The sequence below is a fragment of the Dermochelys coriacea genome, chromosome 3 (genome assembly GCF_009764565.3).
Source record: "Dermochelys coriacea isolate rDerCor1 chromosome 3, rDerCor1.pri.v4, whole genome shotgun sequence".
Lineage (NCBI taxonomy): Eukaryota > Metazoa > Chordata > Testudines > Dermochelyidae > Dermochelys > Dermochelys coriacea.
The window spans coordinates 99932067-99959074 of record NC_050070.1 but is presented as its reverse complement, the minus strand read 5'-3'; the positions used below and the strand labels follow the sequence as shown (position 1 = coordinate 99959074).

Genomic DNA, 27008 nt, shown 5'->3' with positions numbered 1-27008 from the left:
ACTCTAACTGTGACCTTCAAAAGTGTAGAAGTTCAGTGAAATTAAATACATTAGAAGTTTGAATACTTATCCAAACAGATGTCTGTGGTGTCTGCCAGACTAGATCAAAGTCACCTTTCTGGTCCCCTGATTATAGGCTGACTAAGGGTCAAAAGAGCTCCCAGTGTGAGTTAAATTATCGGAGAGACTTGAGACATTTGTGGGACAGACTGAAAAAATCTCATACTGCCTACCTAAGGTTCAAGATTGAATTAAATAGTTTCAGTGTACTGTCCACTTTACCAAACTATTAGAAGAATTACTGTATGAGCAATTTGACTCTACATTATCTATGCAAAGAGTGTCTCAGTTGTCTCTGTCTCACATTGACCTGAAACAATTATTATTAATATTGTTTGTGTTACAATAGCACATACTGGCTTGGAACAGCTTGGGACCCCTCTGTATGAGCTGCTATACAGAACTATATTGTATGATTTGAAGAACTTTCTTAACTAATTTTAATTCTCTCAGTGACTATTACAGAATTCCAAAGCTCTTTTTTAAAAAAGAAAGCATATTTGTTTTTCTCAGAACTGATGGGTATTAACTTTCCTGGATGTGGCTTGAGAGAAACCAGTCAATAAATTATAAAAGATTAAAATCTGTCAAAGACGGATGTATACAGATAGGAAGACAAATTGTTATTTTTTAAAAATAAAATCTAAGAAAACTGTACATTACCTATAAAACCAAGATATGCATTTTCGTAGATTATAAAAAGGCTTGAAGATTTTTTGTAACCCTCAAAACTAGCCAATTAGTTACTACCAGGGAATCAAATGATTTTGTGTGTCAAAAAAATCTTATTTTCCTGCTTTCTTAATTAACTGGCAAAGTGTACAGTATTCCTATGGTACTCTGAATATCTTCGGATAGACTCTATACTCTGTGCTTGAATCCCATGTGCTCTAATGACAGCACAATAGCTGTCTCTTTGATTGATTGATCAATTATTGTAATGAGTTAACAGATATGTATTTCAGATTTTTGTTCCTTTCCAGGTGATTTATTAGAACAGTATTAACACTGGCCTTATAAAGTGAGGCTCTTTTTTAGTAGATTGCACTTTTTAAAAAGTTGTATTTCTAAAAAATGGGTAGAAAAGAGAGCAAAAGAGCACATGCATCTGCACAACCTCTGGGACAGGCAGTGCAACAAAAGGCAGAAAGAGAGAAACAATCACAGGTGGAAAAGGAAGGGGGCTGAGGGACAGCAGACACTGGAGCATGAGCAGTCATCCTGATGGAGGATGAAAAAGAAAGGGATTAGGAGCTGGCCTCGAATTGGGGGAAGATAGGGAGCTGGTCCAAGCAAATCTATGGCTCCCTGAAAAAAACATTTAATTACCCAGGTAGGACCTGATCCTGCCAAGTGCAAAGCACCTTCAACTTATTGAGAGTTGGGGGCACTCAGCATATTGCAGGATCAAGCCCTTGTGCACTAGAGGCCCCCACCTATACCTCTTCTGCTGTTGTGGGAGGGGCAATGTTTGGGGGGCATGTAAGAGGGAGATACATTTTGGACTCCAAGACTGTCTGAAATGTCAACCAGGGAAGAATATGCTTCTCTTATTTAAGGTAGGAGGGTGGGGAATACTTTGAGCTGGGTGGAGCTAAGGCTTCACTCTTGGGAAGTGCCCCACATAGAACAGGAGGTAGCCTCCCTTTTTGGGCAACCTGTGGGAGAAAGCGAGGTGAGTTGAGGCTGCAGTAAGCCCTAGGAAAGATCTTGTTTGAATTACAAAGGTTAGCCCTGGATGCCCAGGTGCCTTGTATTTTTAAGCACCAGGTTCAGAAACTCTCCAATCTCATTGAATAGTCAAGTCAGTGGGGCTACTAGTAAGGTGCTACTATACAAGAGTAAAGGCATCAGAATCTACCCCTAAATGATCAGAGAATGTAGCAGAGCTAATTTCTTGTCTACTAAGATCAGCTTCCAAACAGTTTTAATTAGATCCATTTAATTTTCTAAATTTGCCTGATATTTCCCCAGTATCTCTGGTCCCTTTTTGGAATATTAGTGTGTATACATTTTAAAATAATTCTGACATAGTTTATTCATTTCAGGTGGTGTTTCTAGTAATTTTGCTGTATGGTCTTCAATTGTCTCCTTTCCTCCTCTTTAGCCTGCCAGATCCAGAAATTATGCTAATTATTCCCCTCCTATATTTCTGAAGCATCGTGTTTCCAGACCTCTGTTTCCTCTGTTTGTAACTATAGCATCAAACTATTTTTTATGGATTTTAATAAGTTCAGTCTCTCTGGAACTCCTAAATTTGAATATTCAAACTCCATCTTTTTAATATTTTTTCCTTTTAATTTATCAAATGCATTTTTAATTGTTTTCTTAGTATTAGAAGAATAAAGCCATAAATAAATGCCCTAAGGGAGTCCCTTGCTGAAAGGGAGGGAAGGGGAGGAGCTCCTAAAACCACTGTTCATGAGAAGTTCTCTTAAAAATGTTGCTAAGTAATAAAGTTCTTAAAGACCATATTGGGAAGTAACTTGTTGTAAATCTATAATTCAGACAGTACTTTTTATTAAGTATTGAGCAGGTATGTTGTATATTAATCGTGACATGCACTGGCTTCATTTAACATGGAATTTTTTCCTCTCCTTTAAATATTTAATATTGAAAAATGCTGGAGGCCAAAATCCTTCAGGTAGCTTGAGAATAGGTACAATATGAGCAGCTGCAATATAAGTTTGTCCACATTGCTCAGTTAACATGCTTTACCACTGGCCTTGGAGGAGTTAATGGGTTCATTCCTGTAAGATGCTGAGCACCTTCAACTCCCACTGAAATTGAGTTGGCTGAATGCCTTGCAGGATTGATCCCTGTATACCCATTCAGTTCTTAGCCTCTGTGAGGGGGTTGCACAAGAATGCCAATTAGTGCTGGCTGTGATTGTGTTTTGGGCAATGGACACCTGTTCCAGTGACCTGGATTAAGATGGCCAAAACAATTTTATGTTTCTGTGGCATAACAATAAGGGATAAAGCATTGTCTACTCAGCAGAAGAAGAAAAACACCTAAAGAAGTCATAAGAGCAAAACCATTTCCCCACATTTTAATCTGGCACCACATATGCCTGAGTATTGTAGGTGATTAAGGAGCTACATATAAATGGAGGATGATTTATCTATTTATATATCTAAGGAATAGTTTAGGTCTCTGCAGATTTTATATATTGGGAGAACTGATTAGTTGCTGATGACATGGCACCATTAAAATACCTTCACTTGGCTGTTAACATATATAGTATTCTTATAGCAACATGGAATGCATGTTCTCATGGGAAATTGTCTAAGATGCCATCATAAAGAACACATAGTTAAATGTGACACCAAAGAATGGGAAAGGAAGCTTCATTAGATTATTTTTAAAGAGTAGTTTTAAACCCATAGAAACTGCATGCACAGTAGACATTGTTGGCTGGGTGCTGTCCAAATTAGCTGGTGAAATTATGTGTATATCTTGCTGCTTCTATTACATTTGTTTTGCTCCTTTGCAAATAGAATTCTTGCTCCCCACTGTCTTATCCTATAAAGAGTCCCAAGTTAATGCTTTAGCTACAGAATATGCAAGACAGTAGACAGGAATAAGCAGAAAAAATAGAGATGTAATGAGGGAGATGCATCCTATGTTGGTCAATCTTTACTAAAAAAATTGTATATTTATTATTGATTGTAATTTTTGTATTGAAGAGTATGTTGGTTACCAAAATTAATACAGGAGCTCTACTATGTGTAACCATTCAGTGATTACAACACACTAGATCAGCTAAAATCCACTTCAGGTTAGGACAAAATCCCTGCATAAGATTTACCTGTACTTGTCAGAAGTGAAATGTTTTAGCTAAAAATGTTCACCTGTTGTCAGAGGGGTAGAGTCTCCTCAAGCTGTCAATTCTTAAACTAAAGAAAATGATATGAGCTGAATTTCAGAAGCCACCTGACATGTCTCCAGCTCAAAGGGAGCTTGTACACAATCTTACTTCACTTTTCATTGATCTGTTCGGACAAAACTCCATATTTGATCTCAAATCTGCACAGGAGCAACCATATTTTTAAAAATGTAAATTCAAAATTATAAGCAAGACAAATTGCTCCTGGCAAGCTGAGAATCTGTCAAGGTACAGACAGACAGAGAGAAAAGCTGGCAGGCAGCTGCATTCACTCCCTCACAGCCAAATTCTTGAAACTCTACACGTAGGCAAAGCACTACAAATAGAATCTACTTCTCCCCGCAAGTTTATTCCTTCTAACTCTCAGTCCCACAGAGAGAGAAATGACTAAACCTACATTGTAATAGCTGCTGTCAGAAGTTTTTCTCTGTAAGGACTATTTCAGCAGTTTTTGGAAGTAATATATGGCATTTTTCTGATTAACAGCCATTTTATAACTAGTGTAATTGGCCACAAATCATGAGAATGTCATAATGTAGCAAGAAAACATTCCCATCTCCGTCATACCTTAGGCCTGGCTTCCTGGAGGATAGATTATTTGAGAGGTTTACGGGTTTTCATTACTTTAACTAATGTATTACCTGTAGTGCAGAGAGAGAAATTCTGAACTAATGATTACTTCTGTCTACCAGCTATTTATAGAGTGCCCATCATCCATCTTTCACTTTTGTATTTCCAGTAGGGATTCTGAAGAGGGCAACTTTGTAAGAATCCTAAGGAGGTTTCATTCTATTAGTTTTAATCTCAGCTCTCACTTCCCATCCCAGAAATGCCACCACATACAGGAGGGATTATGTTCATACCAGTAACATCATTATTTTGATGTAAAAGCAGGGGGAGGTGGGAAATCTGTTCATTGCTCTTACTCTGCTGTATCCACATTCAGGGCACAAATATTAACTGATTTCTGCAGGGAAGGTGGAATTTGAGACCATATTTAATTATGTTCAGAATCCATGCAATGAAACTTTGTTTTATGTCTCTACAAAGCAATTTTAATATAAATCATTATTAAAGAATCCTAATGAAAACCTATCAGTTTCAGTGGGGTTGCGTGAGTGTAGATGAGAACCTAGTTTGTGAATTTATAAATGTCCCTTTCTGCTTGGATTGAAATTGTCTTGCAAATACTTTATACTATTTGCACTTTCACTTCTGTGAATTTTGATAGGAGTGAAACTTTGGTTGGAGTGTATTTTAAAACAGCCTCTAAATATATAATTTATATTGTAATATGCTTTTCCGGGCCAAGTTATATGCTTATATATGCATACGGAATTCACTCATATCTGAGCCAAATTCTGTCCTCACTTTTTACTTTGAGCACAAGACATCTTGCACTGTGGAGAAGTGTCCATACCAAATGACTGTTCCAATATAGCTGTGTAACTTCTTCAGGTATCCATAGATTCCAAGGCCAGAAGAGACCATTCTAATCATCTACTCTGACCTCCTGTGTAACACAGACTATAGAACCTCCCACAAATCATTCCTCTAGAGCAGATCTTTTAGAAAAACATCCAATCTTGAGTTCAAAATTGTCAGAGATGGAGAATCCACCATGACCCTTGGTAAACTGTTCCAGTGGTTAATTACTCTCATAATTAAAAATTACTCTTATATCCAATCTGAATCAGTATAGCCTCAACTTCCAGCCATTGGATCATAGTATGCCAATGTGATGCTACACTGAAGAGCCCATTGTTCCCCATGTAGGTATTTAAACTGTAATCAAGTCATCCCTTAACCTTCTCTTTGTTAAGCTAACTAGATTGAGCTCCTTGAGTCTATCACTATAAGGCATGTTTTATAATCCTTTAATCATTTTATGACTCCTCTCTCCAATTTGTCAACATCCTTCTTGAATTGTGGATACCAGAACTGGACACAGTGTTCCAGCTGTGCTCACTCCAATACCAAATACAGAGGTAAAATAATGTCTTCTAGATTCCCCTGTTTATGCATCTAAGGATCTCATTGACTCTTTTGTCCACAGAATAGCATTGGGAGCTCTTGTTCAGTTGTTCAATTTGTTAGTCTCTAAGGTGCCACAAGTACTCCTTTTCGTTTTGTTCAGTTGATTATCCATGATGATCCCCAAATATTTTTCAGAGTCACTGCTTCCCAAGATAGAGTCCTCCACTAGTTCTCCACTATACAGTATAGTCTGTATTCCTTGTTCCTAGATGTTTACATTTGGCCATATTAAAATACATAGTGTTTGCTTGCACCCAGCTTGCTAAGGAATAGAGATTGCTTTGTATCAGTGACCTGCCCTCTGCATTCTTTACCACTCTCCCAATTTTTGTGTCATCTGCAAACTTTACCAGTGATGATTTTAAGTTTTATTCCAAGTCATTAATAAAAATGTTAAACAGCATAGGATCAAGTACCAATCCCTGTGGGACCCCATTAGAAACACACCCATTCGATCTTGACTCCCCATTTACAATTTTATTTTGAGACCTATCAGGTAACCAGTTTTTAATCCGTTTAATGTGTGCCATGCTAATTTAAGATTGTTCTAGTTTTTTAATCAAAATGTCATGTGGTACCAAGTCAAACACCTTACTAAAGTCTACATATATTATATCAACACTATTACCTTTATTAACCAAACTTGTAATCTCATCAAAAAAAGGTATCAAGTTAGTTTGACAGGATCTATTTTCCATAAACCCATAGCATTAATTTTATTACGCTCCTTGCATTCTCTATTCATAGAATCCCATATCATAATAGTCATAATAGATCAATCATCATTATGGACCATGTTCCACTGTTTGTGGCACCGTGTATTCAAAATAAATGTGGTCATCAAAGTGGATGGGGAGGAGATAGAGCCAGATCTCTACTGTCCCATATACACTGGTCTGTGAAACAGGCCTACAGTGCCTGATGGAATAAGCTGTACCCCAGAAAGGGGTGTACTATTGAATGCCTGGGAGTTTAGAGAGATAGGCGTCCTTCCTCCCTCACCTGACTACTTCCTGCTCCCCATCCTCCAACAGTTTTGTGGATCTGCACCACATGTTACTGTGGGCTGCTCCCAAATTTCATAATATAGCCCTATATCTTTACTAAATCTTGCAGTCAAGACACACAATAGAATTTTATGGAATGGGCAACTAAAATGTACATCCAGCTTTACAAGCTATCAGTGCTACACATTTTCACATCTCCTGCACTTTTAGACTGTGATAAAATATTTTTAATTCCCCAAGAGAATATGATCATAAAACATAATAAATGACCTCTTTAAACCTATCTACTACTTACTGCATGTTAAATATGTTCTGTTGGTTGAATTCCTAGGGCTGCCAAAATATGTTTAAGTGCAAATAGCCGAAAAGACACATTAAGATCTACCTCCTCTGGGTTTGATCCTGTAGATCTTATGCTTTTGTACTACAACTTGCATGAGGTCAACAGGGGTTTTGCAGGAAAAGGACCGAAGGACTGGACCCAATCATTTTCTGGACAAAATTTGTTTATGTTCTAACACAAACAATTTATAACTAATGTTAGCACTACAGATGGCTTTAGGCACCATCAAGGAAATAACCAGCTATGACCTGATTCCAGAATCTTATTGTTGGTGATTTTCTAGTGATGATGCATAAAGCAAAGAAATCATCTTGATTTTCAGAAACTATGATGAGCTTGCAATTTGTCAGCAAGAAAAATCATGTCAGTCTCTCTGTTTCCAGGGTGCCATCTTTTTTATATCCTTGCAGGCCCCATATCTGTTTCTTCTCACAGGCTTCCAAGGACTGTAACATTCCTGTTTTTATGGTTATTTCCAGGTGTCCCTAGCTTGCTATGATAATTTCAGCCAGTTAAGCTTGATCTGACTATGCCATGATTATTACTCAAAATTCAAGAGATGCTATGATCATTGCACATAGCTTTTTTCCAAAAGATCCAGGATGACATTTCAAACTATAACAAAGGAATGCACATCAAATTTACTGGATCCTAATCTGAAGTAAGCCACAAAGTTACCACCCTGGACTTGATATCATATCTCATAATCATAAACTAAACCTGGTTAGTACTTGGATAGAAGGCCTTCAAAGGCTGATTCAGTAGGTGATACTCTTCTTTCCAAGTTTTTATTAAACCATTGACCCAAAATGCTATAGTTCTGGAGATGTTTTTCTTTGGCTGACATAAAATGGCAGTTGAGACCACTTGTGATCATTAAAAACCCCTAGCATTTTCCACAAGCGCAGAGGTGGGAACTTCAGAATACTGGCCAAATTCAAAGTGGGTAATTGTATTCTGCTTACCAAATATTTCCCCTTCATTTTCATTCAAATAAGGTATTTTTTACTTCCTGTCCTAAGCTGTTATGGAGGGTTGTTGACAGCTATTGAACAGATGCTATATTCGACTCCATCCAGAGATGGCTTTCATTAGTGTTACAATAAGTGATTTTGTATACTCTTTAAGAAGTTTATAAAACAGTTTAGGATTTGTCTGGATAAAAAGCTCTGGAAGTAGGCTACTACTGGCTGCAAGATGCTAGAACTGGTCAAATAATGACAAATATATTCACCAAAAATACATTCAATAATTGATAGGAAAACATTTGAATACATTATATATAAATATGATTTGACCTGCTTTACTATATATTAAGGTAATGTATGTATTTTAAGGGCTAGATTCTGACTTTAAGCAAAGCCCTCAGAAAGAAATAATGCATGAGCTGCACCATCTATGGCTGGTCAATATTTTCTGTTGAAAATTCTTTGCATTAGAAAATTTCATTTGATTCAATGAAAATTTTCACTGAAAGTATCTCATTTCCTCAAAAATGTTTGATTTTTTCATTGGAATACGGAAAACTAAACAGCAAAAATTTTTTGGCTAAAAATTGAAATTGGTTTGGTTTTTGACAGTTGTTAGCCTCAAATCTGCAGTTTTGGGGCTTAATGTTTACAGTTTTCGGTTATTGAAAAGTGAAATGTAATTTTTTAATGAAAAGTTAGAATTTTCCTATGAAAATTTTGATGAAAACTTCCCACCCTCGCCTCTTTTTCACTGAAATTTTTAGTGGAAAAACCCTCAATTCTTTTTCCAGCTCTAACACCAAGCCATGAGTAGTTCAGGGAGACATTGTGACTCAGAGACATAGCTCCTCATTGCAAAGCCTATATTGCTTCATCCTTACTCCTAGGTGGTAGGGTAGTAATTTACTGCTGGCCTGTAACAGTAGTAAATTACAACCCACCATCTATAATGCTGGCTCACCTACTGTAGCCAATGAATCAGTGGTGAACCTAAGGCTCTACCATTACCCTTATCTGCCCACCAGTAACAGGGAGCAAGTAGCCCTACTGGACCGAACACCCCGGTTGCCCATGTAGGCACATATTACTGCATTAATACTTTGCATGGGCCCACAGTCAGAATTTGAAGCTAGTCTTAAATAAATAGTCATAAAGTTACAAATTATACTCATGTCCTGCAATCAGGATAACTTAGTCATCTAAGGCTCTGCATTTAGGTCACAGTGTCTCCGGCTGAGCTTTTTTTTAAAATTTCCACTGATATGTCTTCCTTGCACTAGGAACATACTCAATCTTAGTAGTTTATCAACAGAAATTAATGTCATATAGAGTACACTTACCTTTAACATCACTTTCTAACTTCTTGGCCTCATTAAGAACCCTGAAGCTTTTCTGAAGCGACTTCTTGGCACCATCCTTCAACGATCCTTGAGGACCAGATGCCTGCAGGCCAACAAGCAGTGTCATTTACAGAAAAGTATTTTTAAGCTGGTTCAGGGCAAGTTTAAAGTAATAAAAAGTATAGGAGGAAGATCTAGCTCAAGAATCATTGAAATTTTAAGCAGTCATCAATGTTCTCTGAATTATATGCTGCTGCCATTACACTGGTTCTTCAACAGAGATTAATAAAATACTTTTCACTTATTAATTTACTTTTATTTTTTACAAGAAACCAGGGCTCCCTTGGAATGTCAATGATGAAGTTAATAAAAGAGACAGAAAGACAAATTGTTTCTGAATGTAGTGAAAGCATAATAGAATCTGGGAGCAGATTTTTTTCAAATTTTTGTAAGCAGATTTTTTTCAGTCTGGATTTTTTCCTGCAACTAAGGACACAATAACATAATACAGTTTGATATTTCTCCTTAACAACAGCTATGAAATGGTTAATAAATAGACTAGATCTCACAACACAGACTCTAACATAGACCAGAGAGATGTTCTCATAGCAATTGTATTTCCTGAATCAAACCAAGTCAGTCAAGGTGAAATGAATGAAAATAGGTTTAGGAGGGGGACAAAAGGGTAAGGTGTAGTTAAATCTGAAATTCTTAACTACTAAACACTATTTAAAAATCTCATTATTTGAGAATCACACAAAGCTGTACCTACAGTTCAAGGTTGACATAGGAAAAACTGTTTTTCTAAATTAAATTAGTATTTTAACTTGCTAGGAAATGCTCTAGAATCTGAATCATTTACTGTTCAGTTTGAGAGAATGAACTCCGGTCACTCCATAACACAGACTGCATTTCTTTGAGGATACTCTTGACAGCCAGATAACATTTTATATTAGTCATGGGTCATAGCCTTGTAACTAGTATGTAATTAAAAAGTAGCCACTTTTCATTTTGCAGGGCAGATACATGTACTTAAAAATTAATTACGTGCCAATTAAATGACACTGTATTATTTAATATTTATAGTCCGATAAAGCCCAAAGGTCATATTTTTGAACACTTGCAGATTTCTCCACTTCTCTGTTATACATTGGAGTCCATACATTTGCCTAACCATATCAAAATCTTGGCAGAAGCCCTGAATTCTTTGGAAATTCAATACACCCTCGCAATGCGGTTCTCTGTAAGAGAGCATTTTACTGCTTAAGGTGCTGTACTCGATATACGCACAGCTTCAGGCTCCTTGTTATTGTATAGGACTGAAACACATACTTCAGTGCTTTCCTGAATAGGGCCTGACAAAAGCATGTGCTAAAGTGCTCTCCTGAAATAAAATCCAGGTGACTGCATTATTGTGCAATAGTATTCCATATATCCAAGCTCACTTAGGGCTTCAAAGACCTAAAGTCTGCAGTCCCTGTGCACGCGGAACTGCTGATTTCAACATACCCATAAAAACTGCAGAGCTGGGTTTTATATATCTATTTTTAACATAGAGTAACAGCTAATATAATGCATTGCACGTATAGTAAAAATGATACCCATAATCCCTTAAAAAGAGTATCCATGAGGAATCTTTACTTGATCTCCAATGCAATAAGGGAATTGCTCCTGAAGGAGGCATGTTTGGCCAGTTTTGGCAGCAGATACACCTGTCAAATCAGATTATGTTTTTATGTTCTTTTTCCCTTTGAGCTTCGGAACTAGGGAATGATCACTCTGTGAGCATAGAACTTCAGATCTAATGATCATTTTTGTTATTATTAACAATTTGCTGGGCTTGCTTGATTGGCTATTAAAGGCAGTTTATATTTGATAGAATGAAGTGGAAAGGCTGCATTTGCAATGCAAAAACAAGATGTGGTTTGAACAAGGGGCTGAGTAATTAGGGCAAGACTGATATTTGTGCCTGAAACCCTGATTGCACTCCATATAGCATAAAGATAATATTTACAAAGGCCTTTTCAGAGATAAATAGAGATGTACAAATTGAAAACAATTTAAAAGAAAATATGCTATTCAAAAAGTCAACTAATCAAAGCATCTTATACAATATGTGCATTTTGGTGATTTGTGGTTCATAAGATATTGACTTAATGAAAAGCACAGACATTACCAATATCTTACTGTGTGCAACATGAGTGTTCATGTGTGTAGGCAAGCGTGTGTGATGGTAAACTCCTTCATCTTTTAATAGCAGGTGATACTGTGTGTTTAGACATATGGATTGATACTGTGTTTAGATCTTCTGTATCAGTCCATATGCTAAAAAATAGATAATAGAAAAAGAAAAGCACTGTCAAACGACATGCACACTACCCTCCTTCTGTCGGTGGTGCGTGTCCTCACCAGAGCGCTTCTACCAACTGAAGAGGGGCAGTGTGGGGGGCTGAAAGCCAGACCTCTCAGTTTCCCACGGCTCCCTGCTGGGAACCCAACTGCCCCCTGGGCTTTTCACCTCCCCGCCGGGAGAAGGGGGCAGCCACTGAGCAAGGAGCAGGGAGCCAGGAGTCGGGGCAGCAGCCCCTTTGGGAACAGGGCGCCCAGGTGCAGCAGGAGTGGGGAGCACAGGCAGCAGTGCGGTTGGGAGCAGGGAGCTCTGATGGCTGCCAGGCTGTAGCTGGAGGCTACCACGGGCCCCACGGCCCCCTTGTCATGGCTGGAGCTGTAAAACTGACAAGAATGACAGCCACCAGCCAATGGAAGTAATGCAGTGTCTACTACACTGCGTCACCCTAATTAAACCGACGTAAGCCCTACGCCTCTCGTGGAGGTGGAGTTATATCTTTGGTGTAGTATGGCACTTGTGTCAGCGGGAGCAACTGACATAATCAGGTTGACACAAGCTGCCTTATGTCAACCTAACTCTGTACTATAGAACAAGCTCTAGTTCCTAGATCTTGCTTAGTAGACTGCACCGGCACTTTTAAAAAATGTGATCACATTAAAAATATCTCTTGAAGCACCACTTTAAAACTGATTCTAAACTCTGAACTAGAAGCCAAATCCTTTCTCATGATTCAACTTTTCAGTCAGTTAACCCAATCACCACCATCACCCATGATAAGTGATGGGCTGCGGAAAGCTGCTTGAATGCTGGAAATGCTGCATCAGTGATTAATTTATTTTGCTTTTAAAAGGGAGAATGAATCCATTATAAAAAAAATGGGAGGAATTCTTCTATCATATTTTTAAATATGGATCATCTTTTCTAGTCATCTATCAGGCTTCCTGCTAGTGAAATGCTTCTTAGTCTCTTTTAGTTCTAGCTTTTAACACTGTCAATTTCAATTTAAAAGAAAGCATCCTTTCCATTAACATAAATAAAACCCTAAAATGACCACATATCACACTTCTATTTAAGAATCTATGTAATACAGAAGTAGGTATTTTATTATATGTTATGAAGGGTAGAAATGGCAAACACCTAGCAAGAACAACTTCCCTAAACTCATTACTTTACATTAACTCATTACTCCCTCCACATTCCTATTTTTCTATCAGTTAGATCCCTATTCTATACAACTTGCATAAAACAAATAAGGCTATATCTATTGAATCCATAAGAATGAGTACCCTTAAAAATGGTGTCTTAATCATGCCTTGGTCTCCGTACTTGGTAATCATTTGTCTCTATGTCACGCTGTCCACATTCTTTCTTCATTCCATTTCAAATTATCTATCCTCTTTCTCTCTATAGTATAATCAGCTGGTTCATTGCCTCTCTGACATATGCCCTTTTGTAGCCATATAGCAATCACCTGCTTTGTTTCCTGACTATTGCATCTGTCTTCTTTCCCATTCAACCATCATAACATCTGTCTCCCTCACTGTCTCTGAGGCATCAAAGGAGAAAAAGATAGAGATATTTTTCTGTTTTTCTATTCTGAAAATAAACCCACTACTCTTTATCTGCCTTTGCTTTAAAACTGGTAATTCTGATAGAAGGAACTATGTTTATAGCTCCCCAGCACATATCAATATGTGAGGCCCCATTTTCCCATAAAGAGATAAATTCAGTAATTAGTGCTACTTGAACTGTAAGTTAATATTTGAAGTTGCAAAAAATGTCACCAACACCGATTTAAAATCCAGACCTTATTATCTTGTTCATGAATATGGACTGGTCACATTGTTCTTATTTCTAGCCTTGTGACTCTGAATCCACAGGGCTTTGTATTATTTCTGCTAGCTATCTGTATCATTGCAGTTTCTTTATCTGGTATAGAGATTTTCCAATTTCACTGTTTTCTGTCATCTGCAGGGGTATTTTCAGCCTGTGTGTTTGTGAAGTGCAGGTCAGCTGGTCACATATTTGCCTCTATAAATAAGCTTTTAACTCCTTCAATAATCCCAATACAAAATATCCCTGGCTTTCTGCCTCTGCTGAGTTTGTTGTAGAGCAGAGGTAGTTCCTTCATAGTTGAGGTTAAAGAGCTAGCTTCCCATTATAATACCCATTTAAAATCCTTCTAGTTGCCTTGACCCTCCCAAAGAACCAACCCCCTGAAATTTTACTTGTTGCATCTCATCTTGGAGATAAAGTTTGGTACAGTTTGTAAATGCAGTTTTTTGCTGCCAGTGTTTAAAATCGTTCTGCCATTCACTTTCCCAAAAAATCTTCCTAAGTTTGTGTGGCTCATCACATCTGCAGGGTGGACTGGCCCTGCCATCTCCAGTTCTGTTTTGTTTCAATGGCCTTGTTGCGGTGAAATGCCCTTAAATATTTTAGGGAGCTATTGTGGGGGAATGCCAAGATAAAGATTTCTTCAGAACATTGACTTGAAACTGACCTGCTCCTGTCTCGAGGCTTTGTTGCAGCAGCTGTTGACTTGAGTCAGGGATGGGGGGTGAGGGGAGGCATGGGCAGAAGGGTATGAGAGAGGAATAAAAATAAAGGGGAAGCAGTCCAGAAAAGGACAGTGTAGGGGGCACAGAGAGGGGAAAATGGGATCAGGAGGGACATAGACTAGAAGTATGTGGAGATATGATCTCAGAACTGGGGGCTCTTGCAGTAGGAGAGGGTATAGATAGAGCACTAGGATGATAGCACATGGAAGTTGGAATGAAGAGGATGCAGGGAGCCGGGGGTATAGAAGCAGCCTGAGCTTCCCTTCCAACAGACACCATTCACTTTTCTTACCAGTTGCATAGCTTCATTTGCACGGGCCTTGGCCTCCCTGGCGAGTCTCTCTGCTTCATCAATATAGTCCTTGATATTGCTATATGCCTTGAAAGCTACAGTGGCATTGAATGAGAGGTTTTTAGCTTCAGCAAGGATTCTGTTAGGGTGGAAAAGTTACGGCACACCATTAAAAACTGCAGCTGTAGCTCAACAGAGCAAAATGGATTGGCACTTTGAGCCAAACAGCCCAGATTTCTAATGATTGGCTCTAGTGCACAATGCCATATTTGAGGTTTCCGAAGTCTGGGTGCTAAGTGTTTAAAGGGGGGTGTCAAATTTTATTTTCTTAGTGTCACATGGAGCAACAACAGTTCTGTGTACTGTGGGTTAAGGAGATATTTCACATTGAAAGGAAGAATGGTCCAGTGGTTAGGGCATTAGCCTATGATTCAGGAAACCCACGTTCAATATCCTGCTCCACCACAGACTTCCTGGGTGATCTTGGGAAAGCCACGGTACAGCTCCACTTCGAGCTTGAGATGTAATTTCCATCTTAAAAAGATGGACCCATGCTAGCTCACTAAAAATAGCCATGTAGCTGCAGCAGCGTAAAGGGCCAGCTGCCTGAGTACGTACTTGGGGAGGCTAGCTCCTCCTGCCGCTACATTGCTATTTTTAGCATGCTAGCTTGTTGAGAGCTAGTATAGGTATGTCTCCTTGGGTCACAAAGTACACCTTCAGCTCTAAGTGTAGAATCACCATTAGTCTTTCCATGTCTTAGTCATATTGATATCACACCACCCCTGTGAGGTTAGCCAAGTTCTGAGGTTAAATACATTAAAAAGATTGTGAGGCATATAGATACTATGGTAATGAGGTCCACATAAATACCATAGATAGCTAATAGAAAGTACAAATGTCTAGTGTCTAGGTGTCTGAGGTAAATAGCTTTATCCTGATACAACAGTGGTTCTCGAACTTTTGTACAGATGACCCATTTCACATAGCAAGCCTTTGAGTGCAACCCCCCTTATAAATTAAAAATCCCTTTTTTATATATTTAACATCATTATAAATGCTGGAGGCAAAGTGGGGCTTGGGCTGGAGACTGGCAGCTCATGACCCCCCATGTAATAACCTCCTGACCCCCAGTTTGAGAACCCCTGTGATACAAGGTGACAGGATATCCCCACACAAGACTGTGCAATTCCTCTCCCTCTTGATCTCACACATAAGACCACATTAAAAACTTCAGCCCTGCAAACTCACTCTGGGCTCTGAAATTTTTTCATCTGTGAATTCATTAAATTTGATATGGAAATGGAGAGACACAACAAACAGGGAGCCCCCAGTTCTATTTTTATATAGTCCCTTCTGTAGAGCCGAACCATATTTTGAGTGACATATTTGTATGACACTCACTGGTGTTTTTGTACAAACACCATCTACTGGATAGTCTATCAACCTTCTCAAGCTTATCAGTTTATTAGCAGGACTGGCTGGAAAACAGTAAATCCATGTTATGAAATTTTTTTTGAGGTTTTGAAATGTGTTTAGTTCTGCCCTGGAACAAAACTGAGATCTTTCAAAAAATTTTGCAAAAAAACATAAGACAGAAACAAACCCGCCTCAGAATAGCCAATAGCCTGGTGGTCAATAGCCTAGAATGTGGGTAACCCAGGTTCAAGCCGCTGCTCTGCCTGATTTAGAGCAGAGCTATGAACCCAAGTCACCCATGTCCAAGGTGAGGGACCTAACCACCAGGCTACAGAGTCAGAGTCTCTCTCTTTCTAGCCCAGTGAATACTTAATTATGTATGCAAAGTGGAACAGCTCGAGCAGGAGAGATTGAGAGAGTGACTCTATAGCCTGGTGGTGCTCTGAACCAGGCAGATCAGGGACTTGAATCAGGATCTCCCACACCCCCACCTCAGTGTCCTAACCAACTGGCTATTCTTGGATGGGTTGGTGAATCTCTCTTTCGCACCAGAAAGTCCATCCTGAATCTGAGGAACCTTTCTGTAAAAAGTTTCAGGTTTGACTAATCAGCACTTTCCTGATTAAAAACAAAAATTGTCAAAAAGTCCTGACTGGTACCGAGTGCTTTACCCTCTGTTGAATTAAGGGCTTTTCTACATGAGGAAATAGATAGGAATAGCTAATGCAGAGCAAACTATTCACAATAGCTCCCCATTTAGACACTCTGATACATGTACCTTTTTCCTCAGTTAGCTTAATCTATTAAAGGAGGAAAGAGTACAAGCCTTGCCCCCCATGATTACCAGCAAGTAAGGAGGCATAGCAGGGAGTGACAAGCATTCCCCTCATAACTAGAGGTTGCTTTATCCCCCACCCCACCATCTCTGCTTTCCTCTTCTTCAGAGTTCCTCAGACAAAATCAACATGGTCCATAGTCTTTTTCCAGAACCGGGGCTCAATTCAATGGCAACAGTATTTTGTGTCTATCTGCCTCTCCACAGTCTGTTGCACATCAATCACATCAGTTTGTATGACTCTTTTTAAATGACATGAAGGAGCTCAGCAATTGAATTCTAAACAATCTACCAAAGCTTTTGGGAACAAGTTTTAGGTATTCTCAATTTTCTGTGAAAGTGATGCTTAAATTGCTTCCTTTACCCCAGAATCAGCAAGTGCACACTCTTAAAGGCTGCCAATTTCAAACACACAAAGATAAACAAACTTCTCCTTGCATGTTGCGGTGTCATTTATTACTGTGGGAAAGTGACTGTAAAAAATGCCACTAAATGAGAAGGGTAGCATCTTACACTAATTTGCACTCACTTTGCCCTGGTGTAAATGACAACAGAAGGCACAAGAGAGATCAGATTGAAAAAAATATTTTTTTAAATAGGAGAACTTCTTGTGAAAGTGGCAGTACTTTCCATCTACTGGTTGATTTTCAGAAATGTTTGGGTTTGATTATCTTGGATATACCCCAGGACATGTACAATACCTTCTTAAGCCCCATATCTAACTCAGACTTTTGATGCTCCTCCAAAGAAATGAATCTAGCCTCTCCTAACTGGGTTCTGTATAGAGCATTGGAATCTTGTATATTCATAATCACAGAACTTAAAGTCTGAAAATAATACCCTTCTATTTCTGTCAGGGAATTCTAGACACTAGGCTATGAGTGTTTTAGAAGTATGAAGAAATGGCTGTCTTACCCATCCAGTATTGCAGATGATTCATTCAGTTGGGCTGCATGGTTCTCAGCCTGCAACACCTTTTCTGGAAGCATCCTATCCTGAATATCTTGGGATAGATCGTCTATTTTATATTTCAGCTGATCAGTGATTGGTTGTATCTTATCCCCCATGTCTTCCACGTACTGAAAGCCACAAAACAAGAATATTTGAAGAGCTGAATGCAAACATCATAGCCCTTTGCATATTGTTTCTCTATGAGATATAATCACATATGCTTGGACATTTAATAACACTTCAGTGAACTAATAAGGAAAAACACATCAGTGTTGAAATATGGGGACAATTAGGCTATTTTAAAAGCCACTATTCCATTGAAGACTTGACTGTCTTGAACTTGGTGTTCTTCCTTATTTCTTAATGATGTAAGAGAAAAGATAAAAACACACTTTATACACAACACTCACACACATGCACTCTTAGGGAGATATTTTCTAAATTATGGATGCAGAAATATTTATACTATGCTGTGGTGATATCCCTGAGATAAACTGCCAAGTTATATGACAAATTCCATTTATCATGCACCTTTGACTGACTCACCTACACTTTTGCTTATTAATCCATTTCACTAAGGGCTACAATTTTGAAATAGCCATCACTTTACCCCAAACAAATGACCTCAAGAGGGTTTCTAATCCACCCCCCTCCCCCAAATATGGAATTTCCCCCCAAATTACACTTGTTTGAGATGCAGGACAGAAATATTATTTCTTGGACCAGTGGCTGTTTTGAAATTAAATATTTTGCAAATTATCAGGTATAGAAATGGGAGTGTATATTACTAAAGTATCAAACTGTAAAATCATAGCATTATAGAAAAGTTATTGTAGAGGTTTCTAAAATATATTTATTTTAATTTTTCTCCATTAAAGGCCTCTCTAGCTTACACTGGTGAAAATCAGGAGTAACTGCATGAAAGAAATAAAGGTATAGCTAAACTAGCCGAAAACTGATACAAAAATAATGATGTTAAAGTTAAAACTCTCAAATATTTCTGAAAGCATTTTTCTGTAGGATGAATGGCATATGAAGAATATATGATGGCATGACTTGTTCTAATGTTTTATTGGCTAGAATGGTCTGAATAATTCGTTCATTCCATCACTTCTTGTGACTAGTCCTTCCAAATACATGTCCATAGAAGTTTTAGGGTGGGATTTTCAAAAGCATTCAAGTGAGATAGGTGCGCAAGACCCATTGATCTACCTAGCCCAAGGTCTGCAGCCACAGGTCCTTATGTAATAATTTCGTATGTTTCTTTTCTCTGTTGTGTTTCCACACTCTTTTTATGTCAGGTTTCAGAGTAGCAGCAGTGTTAGTCTGTATTCATAAAAAGAAAAGGATTACTTGTGGCACCTTAGAGACTAACAAATTTATTTGAGCATAAGCTTTCGTGAGCTACAGCTCACTTCATCGGATGCATTCCATGTGTGTACATGTGCATCTAGACAATAGAGCCAAGGGTAGGACTGCCTATGGACATCTTGCACCTGCTATTCTAAGGCTACAATCCTTTGTTCAAATCTAGATGCCTAATACCACACTTACAGAAGCAGACAGCATCTGTAAAAAGTAAGGGATGTGTATATATGCATTTGTGTGTAATACAATCAGATTGGGTCAACCTTGATCAGTTTATATACCAATTTATCCTTTACAACCTGGCTGTACACACAACAATGGAAAGCCAAGTGCTTCCAATTGAAATATTCCAGCACTGATAAAGGTTGGATTAATTAGGTGTTCCTTTAATTATCCACTTAGCTGCCTCAATGTGCCTATCCTCAAAAACCGAACCAAACCAAACCAAAACCACTCACCTCCACAGCTAAACTGATTTCATTTGCAAGATGGCTGGCTTCATCCAAGATGTCATTCCCCTCTTTTACTGTTTTTTCAGCCTCTTGTCTTCTACTTTCTATAGCTTGCTTCCTTTTCTATAGGTTGAATCCACACAATGAAATAAATTAATTAAGCAAAGGTAAAGCAGGAGTGGCCAGGCATTCCAATACCCCTGCATTTTTTTCTGGGGCCCCCCACATGAAACTTCAGAAACCTTCAGAGATATTAGAGCAAAAAATAAAAATACAGCATGTCTCAATGGCAAAGATAGTCAATATCTGAGTTTTATATTGCCCCACCACAGAACTGCCTCACTGTAGCATTAGAGTAGAATGAGTTCGAAAAGTCAGAAATCCCAACCCTTCCTCTTCTTTTGATAGTGTTATTTTCCCCAAGCATGACAGTGAATTAGCCCAAAGTGAAATGTTGTGAAGATTCCTGAAGAATCCATATTAATTTTCATTCTTGATTTTAATTGTTGATCCCACATTTAATAAAAGTTTCCAGTGTGTGGGGTTTGGGTTTTTTGACACCATTGCTTTATTAGTTTGTGAAGCAACCTTGGGACTTCCATGTTTCCAACTAGTGGATACTGCATACATTGCTCAAGAGGGATGGCACTCCTTTGTCTCTAGTTCAAAGTACTAGATACATCATGTACAGAACCATTAAGCATCACAGAGTAGACTGACAGCAGGCCATAAAATTGCATCATTCAGGCAAACGGGAAAGTGCAATGATGGCCACAAATTAAGAGAAAGGGAAAAAAGATGGAAATCTCAGAATGATGAACAGAGCAAAACCATTGGTTGAAGGGACTCTTCACAGCATTCAGATAATTGTTATTACTTTATTAATTATTATCATTAATTGTATCATCTATTGTGTTAGGGAGTGCATAACAACCTAGATAAAAGACAATCGCCCCATCTTCTCTGCTCTAACCCCACTGGAAAAGAAATATAGAGCAGCTGATATTTTCTAACTTCTTTACAATACAGCATCTATCTGTAAATCAATCAAGTGCACAAACTTCTGATGAAAACTCAGGTCCTGGAACTCTAACCTCATCACTGTATATTAGGCAAAAGCACATCGAGAGCAACGAGAGTTTGAAACATTTATCTTCATTTATGTTTGACTCTGCTCTTTCTATCTTGGATAAATGCTTGTTAATGAAAAGTATAATGTGTTTTTCAAGTCTTTGCAATTAAAATTAAATCAGAAGCAGACTCCCCTGCTAGCAGGGAGATCATTTATAACAGCTACTAACTACCCAAGATATACTTTGATTTATGACTTTTTAACATCTACACACCCAGTTCATTTCTTTCTAGAGGTGGGATATAGAGGTGAAAATGTAAGGCTGCAAGATGCAAATAGAGGATAATGAAGACTGTAATTGGTCTCCTGCTAAAACCTTAACCCAGGGTTTAAATTTTGCATAGGGACTTTTGTGGGTCTTTGCCCTGGGATGAATTTCACCCCACATGCACTATAGGGATCCAGGGCATCCTCCACCTGAAATTTCTTAGGGTTCTATTTGCTTTTAGAAGAAATAATAAGAATGATGAAGAGAGCAAAAACCATTCATTGAAGGGGCTCTTCACAGCATATATATATTCTGCTGGTTGTAAAAAGTTCATGTGAACCAAAGGGGTCAGAGTTCCAGATTCTGGTCTAACCCTCAAGATGGTGGTAAGTCAAGGGTATCTGATCATCAGCACTAACCTCTATCACTGTCATGTTTCTTTGGTTGATTGCAGATAAGCGATTGGCCTCCCTAATTTTACTACTGGCTTCTCTCAGCAGGTCTCGAGCATCATCAACCTTGTTTTTGTAATCTGCCATCTTGTCCCTGACCTCATTCTTGAGTTCCTCATTTTTCTCTGTGGGCTCTCCAAATAATTTCTTCACTTTGTTCAAAAGGGCTTCTGCATTTCTGCAATTGCCACCAACACAAACAAAAAACAGGCATTGACTCCATCTTCTCCACACCCAGTAATCTCATCATTTTTAATTCCATTCAGCTGAAATATTCATTTTAAATAGAAGTGGAAAACAACTTTGAAGAGAGTACACATTTAGTAAAACATAAGGACAAGTTCATATTAGGTTTTCCTATGGAATTTTAAATTCGCCCTGAGTCCTTATTTAGGAAATAGTCTTCAGGGAAGTCTTTTTTTATATTATCATTTTTGCTATCTGACTGATGAAGTGAGTTTTTGTAAATCACTACACTTGTCAAAAAGCATCCCCTCATCCACATTAATGTGACACTTGTCACAAAGTGGTCCATTACCTTGAACGGAGGGGATATGTCTGATCTGAAGCTATCTCAAAGCAGAGCTTCAGACAAGCTGCGAGAGTCAGTTTGAAATAATTAATTCTATTCCCTTTTTTCTTTGTTACAAACAACCTCTAGTGGGTTAGACGCTTTTTAAAATGAAAGCTGAGATTATGACATAGTCTCACAATTCCAGGAGGTGGCGCTTTAAGAAAAATATCAACCATCACAAGTTTCTTCATAAAATCGTGAGAGTAGGAAAACGTCATGTGTAGTTATTTACTTTGGGGTTTTTGGTGAGAAAGTGGTGGATTTTTTTTTAATTAGGTTCAGAAATGTGCCCTTCAGGTGGACTGGGAGGAATAGGATTACAGACCTGAATTCAAATTTAAACACTGAAATAAGAAGGGGGAAAAGCAACAACTGCAAGTAAAGTTCTGTTGACTATAGGAGCAAGAAGATGACTTCAAAGGGAACAATTAAAACAGTCTTCTTCCTAACTTAGCATGTAGAATTTCAACTCAAACACAGGGAAGGGGGAGGGTCACTTGGTCCTTGGGCAGAATCCTGAAAAGTAGCCAACCAGAACCAGCAACTGTCCAAAATCATTTGATAAAAGAGTAAACATGATTAATTACTTCAAAGTAGTCACAAGAGTTGTAATCCCCTTCAAAAGGGAAATGTTTCAAAGAGACTTTTTTTTCCTGAAAACTATGAATTTTAAAAAGTATAAATACATAATTTTAAGGATAGCATTTTTAACCCCTTTCCCTTAAAGAATGCCTTAATACCTCTGGAAAGAGTCTGATTGGAGAATTTCCAGACAAACTTTTTTATGATAATGCTAAAAAAACCCAACTTTTTGTTGAAGTCAATGGCAAAAGTCCTTTTGGCCTATATTACTTCAAATATGGAAAAACATATCCTTCTGAATGCCTCTGCTGGTGGATAATTTTACACAAATGTTAGCACTTTCAGGAATCCAAGGGCTACAAAATAGACATGAAATATCAGAATCCTTTTCCCTTATGCTTCGGTGACCTCCACTTTTGAAATCCCATCGGAATGGACTACGATCACATTAATAAGACTCATCTTATTGGGCTCAGGGGAGGTTGAAGCTTGTGGCCCTTCTACTTACTCTAACTCATCTTGGGCTGCCCTTTCTTGCACATTCAACTTTCTTCTTCTCAGTTCTCTCATCATTCTATCAATATCACTCTGCAGAGCCTGAAGGCTTTTCTCCAGGGTCTTGTCTTGGATTCGGAGTGTCTCATTCAGTTTTACAGCATTTTCATTTACAGCTGCAGAGGGGGGACAAAACACACATATACGAAATAAGTAAATAAAAGTGACACAGAGACTTTCAGCATCCGCACATCATCATCATCATCATCATCATCATCAAGGGAAATGAAATTTGCAATGGGTATTCCAGCTGTGAAATATAAAAGGCAGTTAATCCAACAATCAGTAACAAATGAGAAAATGTTATATGTTCCATCAAATCCTTTATTGTATTTCACTTTCAGGCACAGTAATTAAAGTAAGAAATATATATAGAAAATAGGTACCAAACCCTGGAAACATCAGGTGATAATTTGGGGCATTGAGCAGCGAGTGAGGGGGTGGGGCAAGAAATGGAATGAAAAACTGAAATGTGAATGAGTTTTAGAGGACGGTTTACTGTTTTTAAAATTCAAGTTTACTAATGATAAGAAGAATAAATGATGGAGATCCCCCTCTGAAAATGGAGAGCGAACGAGCATTGGTGAGAGAGCACAAGCTTATGTGTTTATACACAGAAACACAGAAGGGGAGAAGGGGGCAAAAAGGCATAGACTGCACAGTGATGTGTATAAAAGTTTATGGGCATGGGTTCAAGATGGCTGAATTACTCATAAATGCCAAAGCCTCTGTGCAGGGCATCTCATTCTAGTACTGATAAAATATTTATGCCATAACACCCCATGGTATATTCAGAATATATTGTGAATAAAATTTTCGAAAGCACCTATATGATTTAGACGACTAAGCCCCATTTTCAAAAATAATTTAGGACTTTTGGAGCAAAAGTTCCACTGACTTTCAATGAGACTAAGGTGCAAAGTGTCTTAGAATATGTCTACACTGCAGTCAGAGGGGTGACTGCAACATGGGCAGACATACCCTAGCTAGCTCTCATCTAAAAATAACAATAGCAGTGAAGCTGCAGTAGCAAGGGCTGTACAAGTCTGCCTAGGACCTCGGGTATGTACTCTAGTGGCTAGCCCATGCTGTTGCAGCTTCACTGCTATTGTTGTTTGAGTTAGCTCAGTCAAAGCTAGCTCGGGTATATCTACTTGTGCTGCAATCATACCTGGGATTGCAGTGCAGACATACCCTCAGTCGCTGTTGAAACTGGGACATAATCACTTTTGAAATTTTAATCCTACACCTTTAACAAAAAAGCAACAAAAGCTATTTCACAATTCATCAGAGAATTTTTAGAGATGTAACTGTCATTGTTTTTTGTATTCCTTAAACCCTAATCCTGCAAAGAACCTTGCTACGTGGGCAGATCCCTCTAGCTGTGTGGCGCCTCAGTGACTTGAATAATACTCCAAGCAGGCACAAGGGAATGTCCATACAGAGATCACTGCAGGACTCGTTCCCCTTAGTTGCTATTAGCCCAACTGTATAAATCTGAGCATATAACCAATTATATGAACTTTAGGGCACACTGCAAAGACTCTTAATTTGCTAGATCTGTAGGGAAGGATGGGATTTTGGGGTGATACGGTATAGATTTTGTTGTTTTAAATTTCTGGCTGGTTAATTTAAAGTTGGTGCATGTGTTGAGCAGGGGAGGAGGCATGGGCTTTGCTATGCTACTGGGTGCTTATTCCTTGTAAGGACTGTTATTTTAAAAGTATGGTCAGGGCATCCACGGATGTGGATAGGTACCCGTTTTTAATTTTTTTTAATAGAAAAAAATAGATAATTTAGGAATTCACTAAAAAAAAATTATTTCAACCCAAAGTGAAATGTTGTGAAGATTCCTGAAGAATCCATATTAATTTACCCAAAATTATTTACCTAAAATAGAAATTACTGGACATAAGTTATATCTCACATCTAGAAGCATATGCTGTTCATCCAACTGTAAAAAAGACAATATGCACATCCTAGTCTTGCTGAGTTGCAAGTTATCAGACTATAATGATGCTACTGCTCTGGGGCTGGATATTCCGTCTATGAACTCCAATGAGTGTATTTTGGGGAAATTCAAAATTTGAGGTTTCAGAGTAGCAGCCGTGTTAGTCTGTATTCGCAAAAAGAAAAGGAGTACTTGTGGCACCTTAGAGACTAACAAATTTATTAGAGCATAAGCTTTCGTGAGCTACAGCTCACTTCATCGGATGCATTTCGATGAAGTGAGCTGTAGCTCACGAAAGCTTATGCTCTAATAAATTTGTTAGTCTCTAAGGTGCCACAAGTACTCCTTTTCTTTTCAAAATTTGAGGAGAGAAAAGGAAACATTTTACTGGCACATTTTGTTGTGTTTTTTAAAGATGGTTGTGTATAACTACTCACAGGCTTGGAAAGCAAGAAGTAGTCCAGTAGAAATGGGTTAGTGAACATAGTGCATATGAAGCAAAGATAAACAGCAAAAGCCATATATTCTGTATTTATCACCATCACAACAGACAATATTACATTAGATAGAATATGTATTTTTCTACTTAAGCATATATTTTATATATTAAATATTTTGAGCTATCTGACAAACGTTCTGTTCTCATGCCAGACAAGGTGAGTGTCTGCTGGTGCACATGGTAGTAAGGCTTTGTATAAATGCCAGTTCATGCACTCTCTTTGTATAAATCAATACATAGAAATGGGAATTTCACTTGAGGCAGACAGGTAGCATTTTGTCAGTAGGATGGGTGAAAACTATGAAAGAAAACAAAGCACTTCTTGAACTATCCTGCCATAAGTCTGCAACAGTACGTATTTACTTAATAGAATCATTGCAGTGTTTTATTCCTAGTTATTATCCTCTGCCTGTTTTGTTTATATGAATGCTTTTGTTAAGAGAGCATCCTGCTATAATGGAATGTTCCCCTCAGAGGAAAGTTACTGCTAACTCCTCAATAGTCAATCAGGAATCTTCAAGGTTGTGAGAACTTCATGAGATCAGACATTTAAGCTCAGCTCCATGGAGGTACTTATGCACCTAACCGTCAGACTTAGGCTCCACTGAGATCCGCAAAACTCCTGCTCAGCTGCTGCCTACCCCTCTAGGTGCCCAAACTCACTTGGTGTCTACTTTTTTGCAGTAAAACTTCCCTTGGAGCCTCGGTTTCTGCCTCTAGGCATGTGCACTGCTGCTTCCCCCGAGGTGTCCAGGCACTTACTTCCCACCCAAGCCCCAGAGAGAGCCACAAACTGGGGGAAGACAGGTGTTCAGGCACTTAACATGCATGTGAGACCCAGTCTGACCAAGTACCATTCAAAACTCTGGGTGGGGGTCCCCATCTTATAACTTTTAGCCCAGTAGTTAGGGATATGGGAGACCCTTGTTCCATTCCCCCCTCTGCTCGATAGGGAGCAAGGATTTTAAAAGGCTCACAGATGGATACGCTAACTGCCAGGCTGAGTCACTCACTCTCACTGTCTCTGGTCCAATAGCTCTTCAGATATTTATCCACCAGCAGCAGTTTTGTGTGGAGTGAGGCAGGCACATTAATCATTCTCACAAGAAACAATTTAGGTTCCTAAGCTGCCTGACTACTGGAAAGAAGTTCCTGGCTGTGGATCACTAGCAGCCCTTGG

At 38.5% G+C, this 27008-nt stretch overlaps 1 protein-coding gene across 2 annotated transcripts in view; it reads right to left on the bottom strand.

Annotated features, from left to right (window-relative positions):
* The window catches only part of LAMA2 (laminin subunit alpha 2), a 492564-nt gene that overhangs the window by 69363 nt on the left and 396193 nt on the right, over window positions 1-27008 (bottom strand). For both annotated transcript variants that reach the window (XM_038397415.2, XM_043510932.1), the window contains exons 36-41: window positions 23332-23494; window positions 21635-21845; window positions 19882-19998; window positions 18020-18183; window positions 14851-14989; window positions 9648-9750 (exon numbers count right to left, since the gene is read on the bottom strand). In XM_038397415.2, the coding sequence (XP_038253343.1) occupies window positions 9648-9750; window positions 14851-14989; window positions 18020-18183; window positions 19882-19998; window positions 21635-21845; window positions 23332-23494 (897 nt within the window). The remainder of the gene's footprint in view (window positions 1-9647; window positions 9751-14850; window positions 14990-18019; window positions 18184-19881; window positions 19999-21634; window positions 21846-23331; window positions 23495-27008) is intronic.